This window comes from Dysidea avara, chromosome 2, assembly GCF_963678975.1.
Source record: "Dysidea avara chromosome 2, odDysAvar1.4, whole genome shotgun sequence".
NCBI lineage: Eukaryota > Metazoa > Porifera > Demospongiae > Dictyoceratida > Dysideidae > Dysidea > Dysidea avara.
The window spans coordinates 29,795,007-29,812,189 of record NC_089273.1 but is presented as its reverse complement, the minus strand read 5'-3'; the positions used below and the strand labels follow the sequence as shown (position 1 = coordinate 29,812,189).

The 17,183-nt window shown below is 37.9% G+C and overlaps 2 protein-coding genes across 3 annotated transcripts in view; both read right to left on the bottom strand.

Annotated features, from left to right (window-relative positions):
* Nucleotides 1–1,905, bottom strand: part of LOC136247048 (uncharacterized) — a 71,567-nt gene extending 69,662 nt beyond the window's left edge. For both annotated transcript variants that reach the window (XM_066038645.1, XM_066038646.1), the window contains exons 1-2: nucleotides 1,642–1,905; nucleotides 139–258 (exon numbers count right to left, since the gene is read on the bottom strand). In XM_066038645.1, the coding sequence (XP_065894717.1) occupies nucleotides 139–258; nucleotides 1,642–1,866 (345 nt within the window). In that variant the 5' untranslated portion in view covers nucleotides 1,867–1,905. The remainder of the gene's footprint in view (nucleotides 1–138; nucleotides 259–1,641) is intronic.
* A 5,939-nt stretch (nucleotides 1,906–7,844) lies between these two features.
* LOC136247990 (tripartite motif-containing protein 2-like) lies at nucleotides 7,845–8,909 on the bottom strand. Its single transcript, XM_066039807.1, has one exon. The coding sequence runs from the start codon at nucleotides 8,907–8,909 to the stop codon at nucleotides 7,845–7,847; it is 1,065 nt and encodes a 354-aa protein (XP_065895879.1).
* Between the last annotated feature and the right edge of the window lie 8,274 nt (nucleotides 8,910–17,183).

Here is a 17,183-nt window from a genome sequence, read left to right as displayed (position 1 = left end):
CTCAAGTTTGTGTGCGCTTGTTTGTTTGTGGGAAGCATCATCCAGTAAATGGCTTCATTTCAGTGTAGTCTGTGTGCATGCATACGTGTATGTTGTGGCACATGATTAATCATGCAGTACAGCACCAGTGCAACTTACTCTTAATACAAGTGCATAGGCATCATCATATCCAATAGTGTTATTCAAGACGTCATTGCAAGTGGTGTTTGGATTTGGCATAGCACAAATCAATGAAGCAACATCAGCACCAGAAAAATCCTATAAAAGACAACACAATGTCATAATAAGTGCTATCAAACAGATACATCATGCTAGCATATCTACAGAGTCTGGCAAAATAGCTAGTTTTATAAAATCAAGCAAAAACAAGCAGCCTGTAAAAATGTGCAGCACTCAAAGGTCTAGGAGAAAAGAGGCCAGGAAATGGCTGCAATGATACTACGTATAATGCTGGTCAATTTTAATAACATACACACTCGTTATTAAAATTGACCATTTCTTGGTTGCCACCTTTGATTTTGATTTACCTAAACTTTCACCCAGGCTTTTAAAGGTTGCACCAATTTTAACAGCTGTGTATTCAAATTGCAATACCACCGAGCACTATAAAATTTAATGATCAACCAATATTGGTATTGGAAATTATAACTAATGAAGAAACCAATTAATTTTATCTACCCTGATGATACTGTTTTCATAAAGATAAGGTTTAATAGTTGTGGAATTTTGGTAAACATGAACATTGGATTGGGTATCATATCGGCCTTTATGTGAATTTTAAATTGGCTGATTGGATAATTGGTAAAATCTGTTATTGGTGCATAACTACAATAATCAAAAACATCACAGCTAGTCTATGAAATAAATCTCTTTAAGTTAAAAAGACGGGTCCCCACTACAAAAAATGAGGAAGTTGGTGAAATAGAAGCTCCAGTCAGTCACTACATAAAGAAAACTTAGTTAACTAAGTAATTCAATTGAATGAAGCTATATGTAAATCCTGTAATTTTATGGCTTGTGTTGCTACAATTTGGGTATTTATCAACGATGTACCACACTGTTACTACATATGAAGAAGGATGCAGACATTTACTATTAACCTGCTCAGAACACATTTGCCAGCTAGTACAGACATGTCCAATACATTTGCTACTGAAAAACCACTTAAAAAGAAAATTATACCTAGTTACCTTGGTGTGTCATGTGTGTAGCAACTATAATGATGCTGGAAGCACAATAAATGGAAATTTTGGTGCATCAAACCAACCTAGTGTAGCAGGTTTCCCCATACATTTTGTATTGGGAATTTTAGGGCCATCATATAAATGACATACCTACCCACAACATGTGATCATGATAGACACCACAAAATGCACATAAGGGTAATTCAAACGAGAAGGAAATCAAAGGGCCCATATTATAATAGTGTTACAAAAACACTCCGTTGTAGGTTAGTTTGTAAATTTCACAAACTGGTCCAACAAAGAGCTGCTAACATTAGCACTAATCATGTAATTAATTGTAATTGTACTGCACATCAGCACTAAACCCCTGGAGGCTCCTGCTGATTAAAAATAAATAAATAATAAACTGCTTCATAGCTATATAGCTACTTAGCTAGCTATGGTCATCGTAACTTACAGGGTTACAATTGTTGATCATGGTCCTCCAAAGGTCTTTACACTGCTCTCCATCCGTACACGCCATTGCAAACTGCACAGCATCTTGAGTTCTCTGGGTTACGTTTCCCACAGCTTCATAACAAGTTCTGACACCCGTTAACGCGTTACTAGACGCGACACATTCAACGCTATCTTGTGCTTCTGAAACAGAGCCAAGAAGGACTACCACTAAAAACCACAGCATCTCTGACAAGAGCAACACGAAAATAATATTAATGACGACTACTCCACCATATATAATAGACACCCCTACCTGGATTGGAAGCACACGTATACCGTATAGGCTAAATATTTGGAGGGGTGAATTTTCGCTGATTTCGCGGTCTTGGGTGTTAAATTTTACCCTTGAAATATTTTGATCTCCATGTAGTCTAATAAATTTTGGGAGTGTTTGCAAATTCGCAAACATATATTTTTTAGCAACATTGCTCAAATCCACTCCCGGAACTATGTACAGTATAAGGGGAGCGAAGCGCGGATATATTAGGCCACTCCAAATAAATTCTCTGTTTCCCGTCCTGGACTCATGCATATTTGCATGCGGGCGGGCGATATATTTCATTATAAAACTGGCTAGCTTTTCAAGCCATTATTTGCCTGGCACAGCCAAAAAGGCTGCATAAAAACATACTTAAGCTTGTTCCTTCCTTTGTAAGTTGTAAAAAATAACAAACGAGACAATGGCGGATCCAGGATGGGGCATTTGGAGCAAATTCCCCCTCCCTCATCTTGTGGAGGAGCCAGCCCGAGGGGTCCGTCACGAGCTGGAATCCCGTACAACTCGTTTGGAATCCCTCGGAATCCCACGCGGAATTTGGAATCTGGAATCTTAGGCTTGATAAAAGTCCGTTTATTTCAGGAGACTTCTGGATATTTTAATAGCGCGCGCCTACGTTCTGTATATGGGCCTCGCTTGGCCTGTTCTGCCCGAGTTGTTCTTTCAACCTATAACTTTGAACGTTACGGTTTGAGCTGACTTTTTACGGATTCAAGAGAGATAGAACGTGGTCCGCGACGTGCGAGGCGACGTGGTTGATTGCGTAGCTGTGTCTAACTCGAGATACCAGTAGCCTAGTGAGCAGCGAGCAATAGTGTGATAGCTAACCCAGAGCCTCGCCCCTCGCCAGCTCAGTGGCCATGCAGTGAACGTATGCATTTTAAAATTTTATTTAGATTGTTTTTTTTATTTAGTTTTTGTTCGTAGTGATTCTGATTTTGCCTCGCCGGATGTTTCTTCGCCAGAGTTGTTATCATTGATGAAAGAAAGGTTACCAGGATATGTACAGAAATGTTTTCTTGCATCAGGATTTGACACGGAAGAATCTATTGCTTACATGGATGCATGCAGATTCTGTTAAACCAATGGAAACATTTGTAGAGAAACAATTTTCACACTATCCTAGCATGCACAGCAAGTTCTTACCTACTAGTTCTGGGTCCTCGTTTGAATTTCCTCCAGGTCACAAAGCTTTGATCTTGAAGAATTATAATACCAAGCATTCACATCTACTTTTGCGATCACATCTACAGGAGATTCTAGAAACTTGCCGGATAAAAGAATTCCCCTCCGCACAAGGTCGCAAGCGTAATTCTAGGATTTTAAGCACTGAAGTAGTTGAAGTTCACTGCATATGTCAAATTCCAGATGATGGTTGCAAGATGGTATGTTGCGATAGATGTAATAAATGGTTTCATGCTGCTTGTGTGGACTACTGTGATGATATAAAATTTTGGTACTGTGTTGAATGCAGCAAATTTAAGGAGTGGAATCTATAGGTAGCTAACATTTATAGCTACGTGTTTACATTATTGTTTGACATATCATGTATTTGTAATTGTCGAGGTAGCTAATTGTCATTGTGCTTATATTATAATTATTGAATTTTAATAATCTGTTTTGAATTGAGTTGATTGTATACAAAGTTTGTAAACATTAGATCTATAGTTACTTGCTTGTTACAAGATAAAAAGCAGCTTTCTGGATCATCCTTACGCTCAGAAAACCTTTTATCTCGCCTTCTAGAGTATTATTGAGCTTTTCACAGCTAGAGTAAAGTATCAATTATCGGACAATATGATGTTCGGACAGCTGCCATTCACTTCCTGGGAATCCAGCAGCTTTGGTTATTGTACCAAAAGGTAGGCTACAATAAGCAATAATTATCCTCCAATAATCAGCTTTGCATGATTAAAAGTTTAAGAGTTACAGCCAATAGTATGCTTAGTCCGATAAAATCTATGCTCGGATAAAACTATCAGTTGTCGGACTTTGATTTTTACTACCAGTAAACAATGTCCAATTTATTTCAAATTTGTATGCAATATACCTGTACTCATTAGCTATTAATGACCAAAAAATGGTTTCGTTATCTTTAGCATAGAGGGAGTACGAGTCCCCCAATTTTTAGCCGTATTGTCGGACGCCCTCCGCTTTAATTTAGCCATGCCCACCAACAGAGTTCATGCTTTTTGCAACAAATGCACCATTGCTAAACCACAGAAGAAGGTAAATAAATATCTTTCAAGAGTAGAGGTGTGTTTTAAAGTTGATATTCAGGATATTTCTATTGGAACGCAGTATTTTTGGCTCCTAAATTAAGGAGATGCACGCTAGGTGGAAAAATGAAATTACGAGGCGCAACTTTCTGACCAACCACATTTGTTAGTCTTGGTGCCTCAGTCGCGAATACCACCTAGAAATGAAAAGATATTCCATTTTCTACCTTCTATGGATGCACAAAGTAACATTTTCGTCCTTTTTGTTTCACCCATATAAGATAGAGAAAGAAAAGCCTTTCAATTTTCGTGACAGTATTTGTGATAGGACACCAAGACTAGCATATGTAGGTGGTCAGAAGGTGGTTTTGCATAACTTCATTTTTCCACCTTGCGCGCATCTCCTTCATTTAGGAGTCAAAAATACTGAGTTCCAATAGAAATATCCTGAATATCAACTTTAAAGCACACTTCTACTCGTTAGAGATATTTATTTACCTTTTTCTGTGGTTTAGCAATGGTGCATTTGTTACAAAAGCATACAAACTCTGTTGGTGGGCATGATTAAATTAAAGCGGAGGGAGTCCGACAATACCGCTAAAAATTGGGGGGCTCGTATTCCCTCTATGCTAAAGATAACGAAACCATTTTTTGGCCATTAATAGCTAATGAGTACAGGTATATTGCATACAAATTTGAAATAAATTGGACATTGTTTACTGGTAGTAAAAATCAAAGTCCGACAACTGATAGTTTTATCCGAGCATAGATTTTATCGGAATAAGCATACTATTGGCTGTAACTCTTAAACTTTTAATCACACAAAGCTGATTGTTGGAGGATAATTATTGCTTATTGTAGCCTACCTTTTGGTACAATAACCTAAGCTGCAGGATTTCCATGAAGTGGGTGGCAGCTGTCCGAACATCATATTGTCCGATAATTGATACTTTACTCTAGTTCCGTAGCTAGCTGTAACTGGATATCTGGAATCCGGAATTTTGCTTGGAATCTGGAATCTTTGGTTGGAATCCGGAATCTTGCCTGGAATTTCGTGGGATTCGGAATCTCGTACAGGATTCTAGGGTCGTGACGGACCCCTCGAGCCAGCCATGCTTTTGATTAAAATAGCTATACTAAACTTAATGTCAGGCCAAGATCAGTTTATCAACTCATGAAAATATGCACAGTTTACTACAAAATTCACCTGAAACCAAAGCAAACGAACTAAAATAGTCACCTAGTCTCGCATCTAGCACCTTCTTTCGTACTAAGCGCCTCTAAAATAATTATTGTGTTGCTGTTGTTTAAGACATTCAGAGCCTTTTTATCAGCTTTTAAGACTTCACAACCATCTGAAAAGGCCAAAAATGGAAAAAAATTGTAGTGAGACACTACTAAGAGTAGTCTGGCGCCGCCCGCCCCTTCGCAAAAAGTAAGAGTCTGGTGAAATACAAATACCTAATCATTTCAAAAAGAATTCAATTAGACAGCGTACGTATGCTAGTTACGTCAGATGATTGCACTTCAATTCGAACAAAAGTATTGTGTTGCCAAGGCGATTTCTGCGTGAACGTCATTGGCATGCACTAATTGGCTAGCGCCGAATCTGGGCGCTAGAAATGATTTAGTATCTGTATTTCACCAGACCCTTACTTTATGCGAAGGGCGGGCGGCGCCAGACTATACTAAGAGGTGATAATTTATTGTTTCAAAAATGTTGCACTGAACTAGAGAATCTGGCTCTCCCCAACCACCTACAACTTACCCCCTCCCTTGCCAGCTCCTGGGTCCGCCCCTGCGTGAAGTTTGTGCTGACTTGTTAGCACTGCTCAGGGGCGGATCCAGGACTTGGCAAAGGGAGGGGCACAAACGGGCAAGTCACTTGTAGGTGGTCACGTTTATAGGCCAGATCATCTTGTTAATTGCTGCATTTTTGGAGCAGCAAATAATACACCTCTTAGTAGTATCCCACTGTTGATTTTTTTATCATTTTCGCCTTTGTAGAAGGCTGTGAAGTCTTTCTTAAACAACAGCAACACGATAATTATTATTAGAGGCGCTTAGTACGCACAAAGGTGCTGGATGACGCATTTCATAGTTAGTTTGACTTTGGTTCGTTTTAGTAGCAGGAGAATTAATGTGTATATTTCGTGAGTTTAATAAGCTGATCTTGCCTGGCATAAAGTTTAGTGTTTTAATCAGAAATATGGCTCCTCCACAAGGTGAGTGGGGGGGGGGGGGGCATTTGCCCCAAATGCCCCATCCTGGATCCGCCATTGCTGCTGACACGAGAGTTGACACTGTTTCAAGATAGCTTTTACTGAGCCTATCAGCATGCAAGAATAACCGGAAAATAATGGAAGAATACGGAATAATGGAATATTTAGAGCTGGAAGTATTAACCAGATGCGGGCGGTGGACGCGAAACAGAGAATTTATTTGGAGTGGCCTTAAGTGGCGCTTAGAAGCAGTGTTGGGAGTAACTCGTTACGTAATATTATTACTTTTGTGGTAATAAAGTAATATAACGAAATACGCTATAAAAACAGGTAATATAACGAAAGTTACTTTACTTACGAATGTAACGCGTTACCTAAGTAATATAGTTACTGTAACGAGCCTAATATTACGTATATTATTACTACAAGTAACGAAGTTACCAATCTTGTTAGTTATCCTCTGAGTAACGCCTAGCCACAACGAAGTAACGAGGCCTACTGAATGAAGCTTATTCACCCGCTTCTTACTTATAACCAAGATTTGCACATTGTCCAACAACGCAATCATGTCACGTGATAAGGTGGTAGTTTCATACGTGACAGCTTAAGGCTGTGAACACAAAGTAATATAATATGTAATATTTATTACAGTTACTTTATTTTATGGTGGGTAATATGTAACTGTAACTAAATAGTTCAGTTGCAAGTAATATGTAATATGTAACTAGTTACTTTTACAAAGTAACTTGCCCAACACTGCTTAGAAGTTTCCAATCCAGTATGGAGTGTCTATTATTGAGTAAGGAGAAGGAGTCTGCGGCACACAGATGCAATACCTTTGAGGGATGCATTTTTGCAGCAAAAATTGACCCCGCACACAATAGTTTTTTTTTTTAATTGCCATAAATGTTCTATTTTAGTAGTATTTCATGGAGTAATACAATTACAAGCATAATAGTGACCTACTTTACTCAATTGTTATCACATTCACCACTTGCAGTACTCTTTAATCTTTCAAGCAGCTACACAGATAGCTACTTTAGCCCTGTCAGTTTTGCTGAAATATTAATTGCATAAAGTAATGTAGCTATTTCAAGTCCAACATTGATTTAGTTGAAATTGTTAAGGACTCAACCACAAATTAACAAGGGAATATTGAGTCAGTGGCTATTTGAAAGGTTTCTTAAGAGTGGTCGTACAGTGATTGCAGACTGTACAATGCTTGCTCAGCTCACAATGATTTTTCTGGCATTCCAGTTTGAAAGATTGATACTTTATCAAGTAGTAACTGTTGCAGGTAAGCTTTTTGGTTGTTTGCAGTGGTTTCTGGAGCTTTTTAAGAGAATGAAAGTGTAATTTCTAATGTCGCTAATATTTTACACAATTGTACATGTACATGTGTGAAAAACACAATCACTACACAAACTTAATCACAAGTGTATTGTTAACATTTGTAGTTGGAGAAGACCTGGATTCTTTTGTTGAGGAAGTCACTAACATAAATATCACCATTCTTGTTGCTAACAGCTATTCCACGAGGATATAAGAATTCACCATCACCAGATCCTCTACAGCCAAACTTGTGTACAAGATTTCCAAATACGTTGAATATTACAACTTCATGATTGTGGGTATCAGTCATTAAAATGAAGTCATTTGAGTCAACAGTGATACTCCTTGGAGAAAAGGATTTATCAGCATCATTACTGAACTTACCAACGTAATTGCCATCCAATGTAAACCTATATATACAATTGTGATCACTGTCAATCAAAAGCAGCTTATCATTACTTGTAACTGCTACATCACAAGGATAATCCAGCTGTCCTCTCCCTATAGTCTTTTGAAATGTACCATCAGTAAGAAACACTGAGATGTGCTTGTTACCATAGTCAGCAACATACACTTTACCATTGTGGATTGCAAGGCCATCAGGAAACTTTATTTCACCATCATTAGATCCATACTTTCCTAACTGCAGCAAGTAGTCACCATCAATAGTAAACTTCTGTACCCTGCAGTGATCAGCAATGTACAGGTGATCGTCATCATCATCAAATGTAACTCTTCTAGGACAATTAAACTCGCCACTATTGTGTCCAAAGTTGCCAATCTTCCTCACACTTGCAAATTGGTCCTCAGCATCATAAAGGTATACACAGTGATTGTAATGGTCAGCTACTGCCCAGTTACCATTCTTACAAAATCCAATTCCCCAGGGTCTTCCCATCCTAGCATCATTGTTCACTATTTTACTGGGCTTGCGTAGTGAGGTGTAATCATGACTAGCTACAGTGCTATGAGGGCTTCCATTGACGTGCTTTTTACTACCACACACTAACAATTTTACTTCCTTTCTACACTGGGGCCTGGACTCTGCCTTCATCTTCTCTAGACACCTTTCAAAGTAGGGATGATGACAAGGTAAAGACTTAGGCATCTTGAAAAACTTTTTACATGTTGGACAACTGATTCTAATGACAACTTTCTGCACTTGTTTAGTAGCCATCTCATCAATTATGTAGTAGATACTTCACCTATCACTAGTATACAAGAAATGACCACAGTGTTATCATACTAGAAGGCTAGTGTATTTATAGCTTTAAAAGTGCTGACCATTCTGACAGGTATGCATACTAGAGTACAAGACATTTCAAGCCCAAAATTTTTAAAGATCCAGTTTGATCAAGTCTCTGTCAACTCAGCGTATCTAGTAAGTGCTTCATGTAGTAATCAAGTGTAGGGTTTCATTAGAGACAAAATGACACTATGTGTAGAAACAGAATAGACAGATTCACTGTACCTACTTCTTATAGCTTTATTTAACTGAACAACAAGGTACATAGCTACAGTATATCAGGTTGGTTTTGTAATAGTATTGTCAAGTCATCTGTAATATCTTTGTTGATGTAGTAACTTATGGCCATGCAATTAAAACAGATAAAGTTGCATATTAATTTTTAAGTACAATTTTAAATCAAAAATAGCAGTCAAGAAATGTAAGCCTTGCTATTTCATTATTAAACTACTTTTTGCCAACATTTTACTTTTTAGTTTGTAATTTAGAACATTGGCACTACGCCGACTTTTAACTATTTTGGTAAACATTGTACCTTTTAGTTTGTGACTCAGAACACTGCAGTTGCAATGCCACTACATTGATTTTTCATAACTTGACTGTTTACTTTTGGGCACTTTGTTCGTTGGGACCAAGCGTTGTCCCCCGAATCTACCACTATGGATTATCTGTACCACTGCATTTCATAGAAAACTGTACATGTGTAAGTACTGTATATGTATTATATGTAATAATTTTTTTGCAACTGATTACAAGTGCATCTGTTACTAAGATATTTATCCATACATCCACTGTGTAGCTATAGCACATGTCATGTACATGTGCACACATCATGGCATGCTATTAACTACTGACCCATTATGTGATCCAATTTTGTATTTTTTAGGCTTCAGGGGCATCATACAGTATGATAGTACTGTATAGTAGGGACTACAGCTAGGAACAAGTCACCCTGTACAGAGATCTGCTAGAAACAAGTCACCCTGTAGAGAATTCAGCTACAAACAAATCACCCCGTAGAAAGATCAGCTAGAAGAAGTTACCTTGTAGAGAGTTTAGCTACAAACAAATCACCCTGTAGAGAGTTCAGCTAGAAACAAGTCACCCTGTAGAGAGATCAGCTAGAAACAAGTCACCCTGTAGAGAGCTCAGCTAGAAGAAGTTACATTGTAGATAGTTCAGCTACAAAGAAACTACCATGTAGAGAGTTCAGCTGCAAACAAATCGCCCTGTAGAAAATGTAGCTACAAACAAACCACCCTGTAGAGAGTTCAGCTACAAACAAGTCATCCGGTAGTGAGATCAGCTAGAAGGATAACCTTGTAGAGAGGTCAGCTACAAAGAAATCACCCTGCTTCATCTTTTCTTCTTCCTGTGGTAAAGAAAAAATGATAGGTTAAAAAAAGCCCTAAAGCCGGCCATAGGCCAGAATTAGGGTATACAAATACAAAAAGAAGTGAAATCTAATCCAAAACAGCCAAGCTGTAAAAAAAGAGTGCGGCCCTCAGAAAGGCTATGGTGAAAAAAGATGTGAAAACCAAGCTGGCGGCCAAGAAATGGCTGTGATGTTAGGTTAATGATAAAAATTTTAATAATGACAGTTCAGGTGAATTTAATGAACTTCGAGACTTAACAGCAGAATGGTTACAAGAAGTGTGTCATGATGTTACTGTTGAACCTCCATTACTGCCACTTAATGGGGAACTAATTACACCATCTTCAGCTAACTGCAGTAATACTGCAAGAGCTGACATCCATGCAAGGGGCTTCTGGGGCAGACGACAAGGTGCATTGTTTGACGTCAGGGTTTTCCATCCCAACGCACCAAGTTATCGTCAGACCCGGTTGCTTCCCTTTTTCGTCGACATGAGCTTGAGAAGAAGCGAGAATATGGGGATCGTATACGCAGTGTTGACTGTGAATCTTTCACCCCCCGCTAGTTTTTTCAACTTTTGATGGTTGGGGCAAGGAGGCTACTATTTTCTACAACCGTTTGGCAGATCTTTTATCACAGAAGCACAATACGTCTTACAACCTGACACTCTCCTGGATGCGCTGTGCTTTATCATTTTCCCTGTTACGTTCCGCTGTACTGGCCATTCGTGGGAGCAGAAAGCTGCAGTCAACCGAGTTCCCCGCCGTCTCCACCGAGCTGCGCTTAGTGGAGAGCCGTATTCTTACTGATTAGAACAATTGTTTTTATGTGTTGTTAAAACGTGTTCATTAATAATGGAAAAAAAAAAATTTGGTGAATTTTGTGCCAAGAGCAATCGGCACCATGCAAATTCACCTAGCTGAATTGTCGTTATTAAAATATTTACATAAAACACGAATGCGTACTCGGATAGTGCTGAAAGTTGGCACACTTGAAGGGCTCATTAAGGCGGATCTCAGTACCAACTTTGGTAGGAATCCGATGAACATACACGGAGTTATGACCGATTATGTGCATAAAATAAGGTCGAAGGTCTGTCACGCCTACAGAGTAAACCCCTTGGAGGAATGAGTTGAAAATTGATATGTAGATGGAGTAACCATCGTAGGAGTGCCTTTTTGTGGTTTGAAAGGAATTGAGATAAAGACCATGGAGATATGACACAAAACCCAACCTGTGTTAAAATTACGCGATCGATTTTTATGAATAAAAAACTATTATTTTTCACATCTACCACGCAAACCGCTTAGAACAATGAGCTGAAAATCAGTATGTAGCTGGAATAACCATCATAGAAAGTCCTTGCAGTAGTACAGAAGAATCGGATTACAAACTACTGAGTTACGATTCGAAAGGAAACTACGTGTAGCAAATGCGAGATCGAGATACTATAATAGAACAGTCACCCTAATAGAACATTCAGCTACGTTTATAACTTACTCCATTATAGAGTTATATTACATTGCAAGATATTCTGTACGGAATTCAGCTACAAACAGTTAATCTGATAGACAATTCAGCTACATGCAAGTCACCCTGTAGAGAGTTCATCTAGAAACAAGCACTGTGCAAAAAGTGGGATATAATATGGTATTTCCAGTGGCTTATTGAATACAAATAAGCCTTAATATAAATCCTGTATTATACTCATTTTATACTTTAGTATAATCCATACTATACTATTGCATATATGGTTTCAGTTTATTTACCACATTACCTCAAATAGCTTATGTCTAATATAATGCCCACACTATACCATCGCATATATGGTTTCAGTATATTTAACACATTAACTGAAGTCTTACATGAGATTGTTAGTATAATACAGGTTATACCAAGCTTTTTTGTATTCAATAAGCCACTGGAAATACCATCTTATATCCCTCTTTTTTCACAGTGAAGGCACCGTGTATCAGCTAGAAGAAGTTACCTTGTAGAGAGTTCAGCTACAAAGAAACCACCATGTAGAGAGTTCAGCTGCAAATAAATCCCCTGTAGAGAGATCAGCTAGAAACAAGTTACCCTGTAGAGAGATCAGCTAGAAACAAGTCACCCTGTAGAGAGTTGAGCTAGAAGAAGTCACATTATAGAGAGTTCAGCTACAAAGAAACTACCATGTAGAGAGTTCAGCTGCAAACAAATCACCTTGTAGAGAACTCAGCTACAAACAAATCGCCCTGTAGAAAGATCAGCTAGAAGAAGTTACCTTGTAGGGAGTTCAGCTACAAACAAATCACCCTGTAGAGAGTTCAGCTACAAAGAAATCATCATGTAGAGAGTTCAGCTGCAAACAGATCATCCCGTAGAGAGTTCAGCTATGAAAAGATCAGCCTGTAGAGAGTTCAGCTAGAAGAAGTCACCTTTTAGAGAGTTCAGCTACAAAGCAACCACCATGTAGAGAGTTCAGCTGCAAAAAATCAATCACTCTGTAGAGAGTTCAGCTAGAAGGAGTCACCTTGTAGAGAGTTCAGCTGCAAATAAATCACCCTGTAGAGAATTCAGCTACAAACAAATCACCCTGTAGAAAGATCAGCTAGAAGAAGTTACCTTGTAGAGAGTTCAGCTACAAAGAAACCACCATGTAGAGAATTCAGCTGCAAACAAATCACCTGTAGAGAGTTAGGCCTGCGCCGATTATGCCAACATAATTTGGGGCATAATACAGTAGGTAGCCTAAAGCATCAGCATAATGCCAGCATAATAGACAAAATTTTTGTGCATTGGTTATCAGAGAAGCTGAAACTCTGCCTATTTTGCATGATGCAGAATGGGATAGTGTGCAAACATGGTAAAAATCAAATTTACAGCTACGTTGTGAAAAAAGATTAGTTAAAGATCGATATACTCTAATAGAACAGTCACCGCATAATGAAATATCCTAATAGAACGTTCACAGATGTATTAGGTACTCTAATAGAGCAGTCAAGGCACAATTTTATATGAGCATATTTGGATCATAAATGGGCATAATTGGAGCATAATAAGACATATTTTGGAGCAATGCTCAAAAGCATAATAGGCAATTTCAAAAGCATAATAGGCTCAGGCCTATAGAGAGTTCAGCTAGAAACAAGTCACCCTGTAGAGAGATCAGCTAGAAACAAGTCACCCTGTAGAGAGTTCAGCTAGAAGAAGTCACATTGTAGAGAGTTCAGCTACAAAGAAACTACCATGTAGAGAGTTCAGCTGCAAACAAACACCCTGTAGAGAACTCAGCTACAAACAAATCGCCCTGTAGAGAGACCAGCTAGAAACAAGTCACCCTGTAGACAGATCAGCTAGAAGAAGTTACCTTGTAGAGAGTTCAGCTACAAACAAATCACCCTGTAGAGAGTTCGGCTACAAAGAAATCATCATGTAGAGAGTTCAGATGCAAACAAATCATCCTGTAGAGAGTTCAACTATGAAAAGATCACCCTGTAGAGAGTTCAGCTAGAAGAAGTCACCTTTTAGAGAGTTCAGCTACAAAGCAACCACCATGTAGAGAGTTCAGCTGCAAACAAATCACCCTATAGAGAATTCAGCTATATACAAACAAATCGCCCTGTAGAGAGACCAGCTAGAAACAAGTCACCCTGTAGACAGATCAGCTAGAAGAAGTTACCTTGTAGAGAGTTCAGCTGCAAACATATCACCAAGAGTTAATAATAGTATTAACTCTTGATATCACCCTGTAGAGAATTCAACTACAAACAGATAACCCTGCAGAGAGTTCAGCTAGAGTCAAGTAACCCTGTAGAGAGAATCCTGTAAAGAGTTCATCTACGTACAAGCAGATCACCCTGTAGAGAGTTTAGCTCCATTTCAAGTCACCCAGTAGAGAGATCAGCTGCAAATTATCCTGTGGGGATTAATTGACATGTAATAAATATATGCAAGAGTTCATAATGTAATAAAAGAGGAGAGTGTCCTACTTCAGTATAGCCTGTATAAATGCGTATCTCAAAGTAATACAGTAAAACTTTGATTACTTTAGGATATCATGTCAACAAACAAACTGTTAAGGAGTGTTGACACTGTCATCAGTAGGCTGCTTATTAAAGCCATAACTACAACAGTCATTGAAACTTAATGCTGAGTACATGCCTGACCAACTAGCACATTGAAAGTGACTATAGGTATTACATCATAACTTCGAGATTCGCGTTTGTACAGGCTATACTGCAGTAGGACACTCTCCTTTCTTCTTATATTATGAACTCGTGATATATGCATTATATATATAATTTGTACATTTACTGATAAAATCAGAATGAGTTAAAGTATTTTACTGTATTTATAAAATCTGCTTCATCTTTTTCTTTTTCCTGTGGTAAAGAAAAATATATAGGTTAAAAAGCCCAAAGCTGGCCTTAGGCTGGCTTTGGGGTATACAAATACAAAAAGAAGTGAAATCTAATCAAACACAGCCAAGCTGTAAAAAAGGAGTGCTGCCCTTGAAAAGGCTATGGTGAAAAAAGATGTGAAATCCAAGGTGGCGGCCAAGAAATGGCTGTGATGGTAGGTTAATGGTAAAAATTTTAATAACGACAATTCAGGTGAATTTTGTGCCAATTGACCAAGCGGCACCAAATTCACCTGAATTGTCGTTATTAAAATTTTTACCATTAGCCTACCATCACAGCCATTTCTTGCCGCCACCTTGGATTTCACATCTTTTTTCACCATAGCCTTTTCAGGGCCGCACTCCTTTTTTTACAGCTTAGCTGTTTTTGATTAGATAGTTATTATGTCCACAGAAAAGTTATAAAATTTCAAACTTTGACATTATGGTCAAAATATGATGGGCTATAAGTCCCATTTTGTCAGACTGGGTCACAAATATGAAAATTTTCCTGGGGACAACCCCCAGATATAGATCCCCTTAGATAACATTTAGATCTGTTGTATACTCCATACTCCATTGTATAAATCTCAGTTGGCGCCTGCTCCTGAGTGCTCCACTGCTCCTGTCTTAGGAAGTTGGATGGTGGTAATATATTCTTAGTAAAAATATGCAACATGACCTAATCATATATATTATATTATATTATATTCAAGACAAAATTATTATAGTTAGAATGTTGACATAGCCAAGCCACTGAAGATAGACTATTTGTATTAAGATAACACATTATAGTGATGCCATGTATGTGTGGATGAATGGCCACACATTTTCATCATTGTGTCTGCTGATAACTAAAACTTTGCCAAAATTACCAACTATAATTATAGCCAGTTATAACATTGCACTGCCATACTAATACTGCAAGAAGATGACAAGTAATAGTTGTATATACATGTAATGTGGGCACAAGAGGTTTTTCTGATATGTGTACCCAAACCCAAACCACAGCCTGAGGGTTGCAGGCATAGCAAACCCATGTTTTAGCTAATATATAGTACTTCTGTTATTATGGGCTAATAGACTGCATTAAGTAAGTAATCACCCATGCCAATAAAAGTACATGTCCACTTTTATTATGGCCAGGCAGCAAGCCTTTATATAAAACAAACAAGGTGGCATTACTACCTCATCCACATATAGGCAAGTGTAGTGACTTTCCCAGGTTACATCTCAAAGTACACCAGTGTGCATTGTGATGTATCCTTGTGAAGAGGAATATATATATATATATATATATGGCAATATTAATGTATATATCCTCTGGAATTCCTTGGATCTGAGATGTGTAACTGTAACATGTGTACATAGTAGTAGTTCTTAAGATAAACATGCAATTATTGACTTGCACATTTGATTCGATTTGATTTATATATTTAACCTACAGGCAACCAGCTACAGCCATTCTGGCATTCTTCCTTGCCCAGAGGAACACTTCACATACACATAACTTAACATAAGTAAACACCAAAACAATACAAAAAACTACCAAAAAAAATTAGCTAGTAATAAGTGTACACTATGTGTAATAATTATAAACCAAAGGCTTTGCTGATATTAGATTATAGTAAGCAAACATGACTATTATTATTATTATATAAGTGTAAATCTACACAGCTAATGTACAAGAATAAAAATAAACTAATTGAGATGGAGGCCATCTGATAATCTGTAACCTTAGAAAATTGCACACGCATGTACTGTATTTGTATGACTTCAGTGTACTTTATAGTCCTACATCAAACATGCCAGCATAATAAAAAAGCATAATAGGCTGGATAGCTAATGCTATATAGCATATTAGGTGGATATTTCAAACTATGTATATGAAAATAGATCGATACTCCCTAAATTTAGAATGTCCAAGATAATTGTAAGAAAAGTTGCTAACCTAGGAGCATAATGCAAACATAATGGGAACATGTAAGAGCATGATAGGTGAAAATTTCTGGAAATTCTTGAAAGTATGTTGGCAAAATTTTGAACACAGGCTTAGTATTTACCTGTTGCAGGAAACCAAAGCTTATGAAGCAGCAATAGCTTTCTTCTATTATATGGTATATAATATTCTGCATCAGATCATGTTCACTCCAAAAATACCATAGGTTATTTGGAATTTAACTTGCTGGATAAAATTAATGCAGGGAGATGATTTATGTGCACTTGTGTATATAGTAACATTGCAGCTAGCAATACAGCAAGCACAGAGGAGGACATAAAGGCTATGTACCATGTATGCAGGACACCTGCATCACTGTGGTAGATGTACGTAGTGTAGAAAAGTAGGCATTAATTAGAGGGTGTTATGAATGTATGCACAGAAAATGTGGCATGATAGGGTGTATCAACCATCAGGCTTGCGGAATAAGGGTCAATCCCTCCAAAA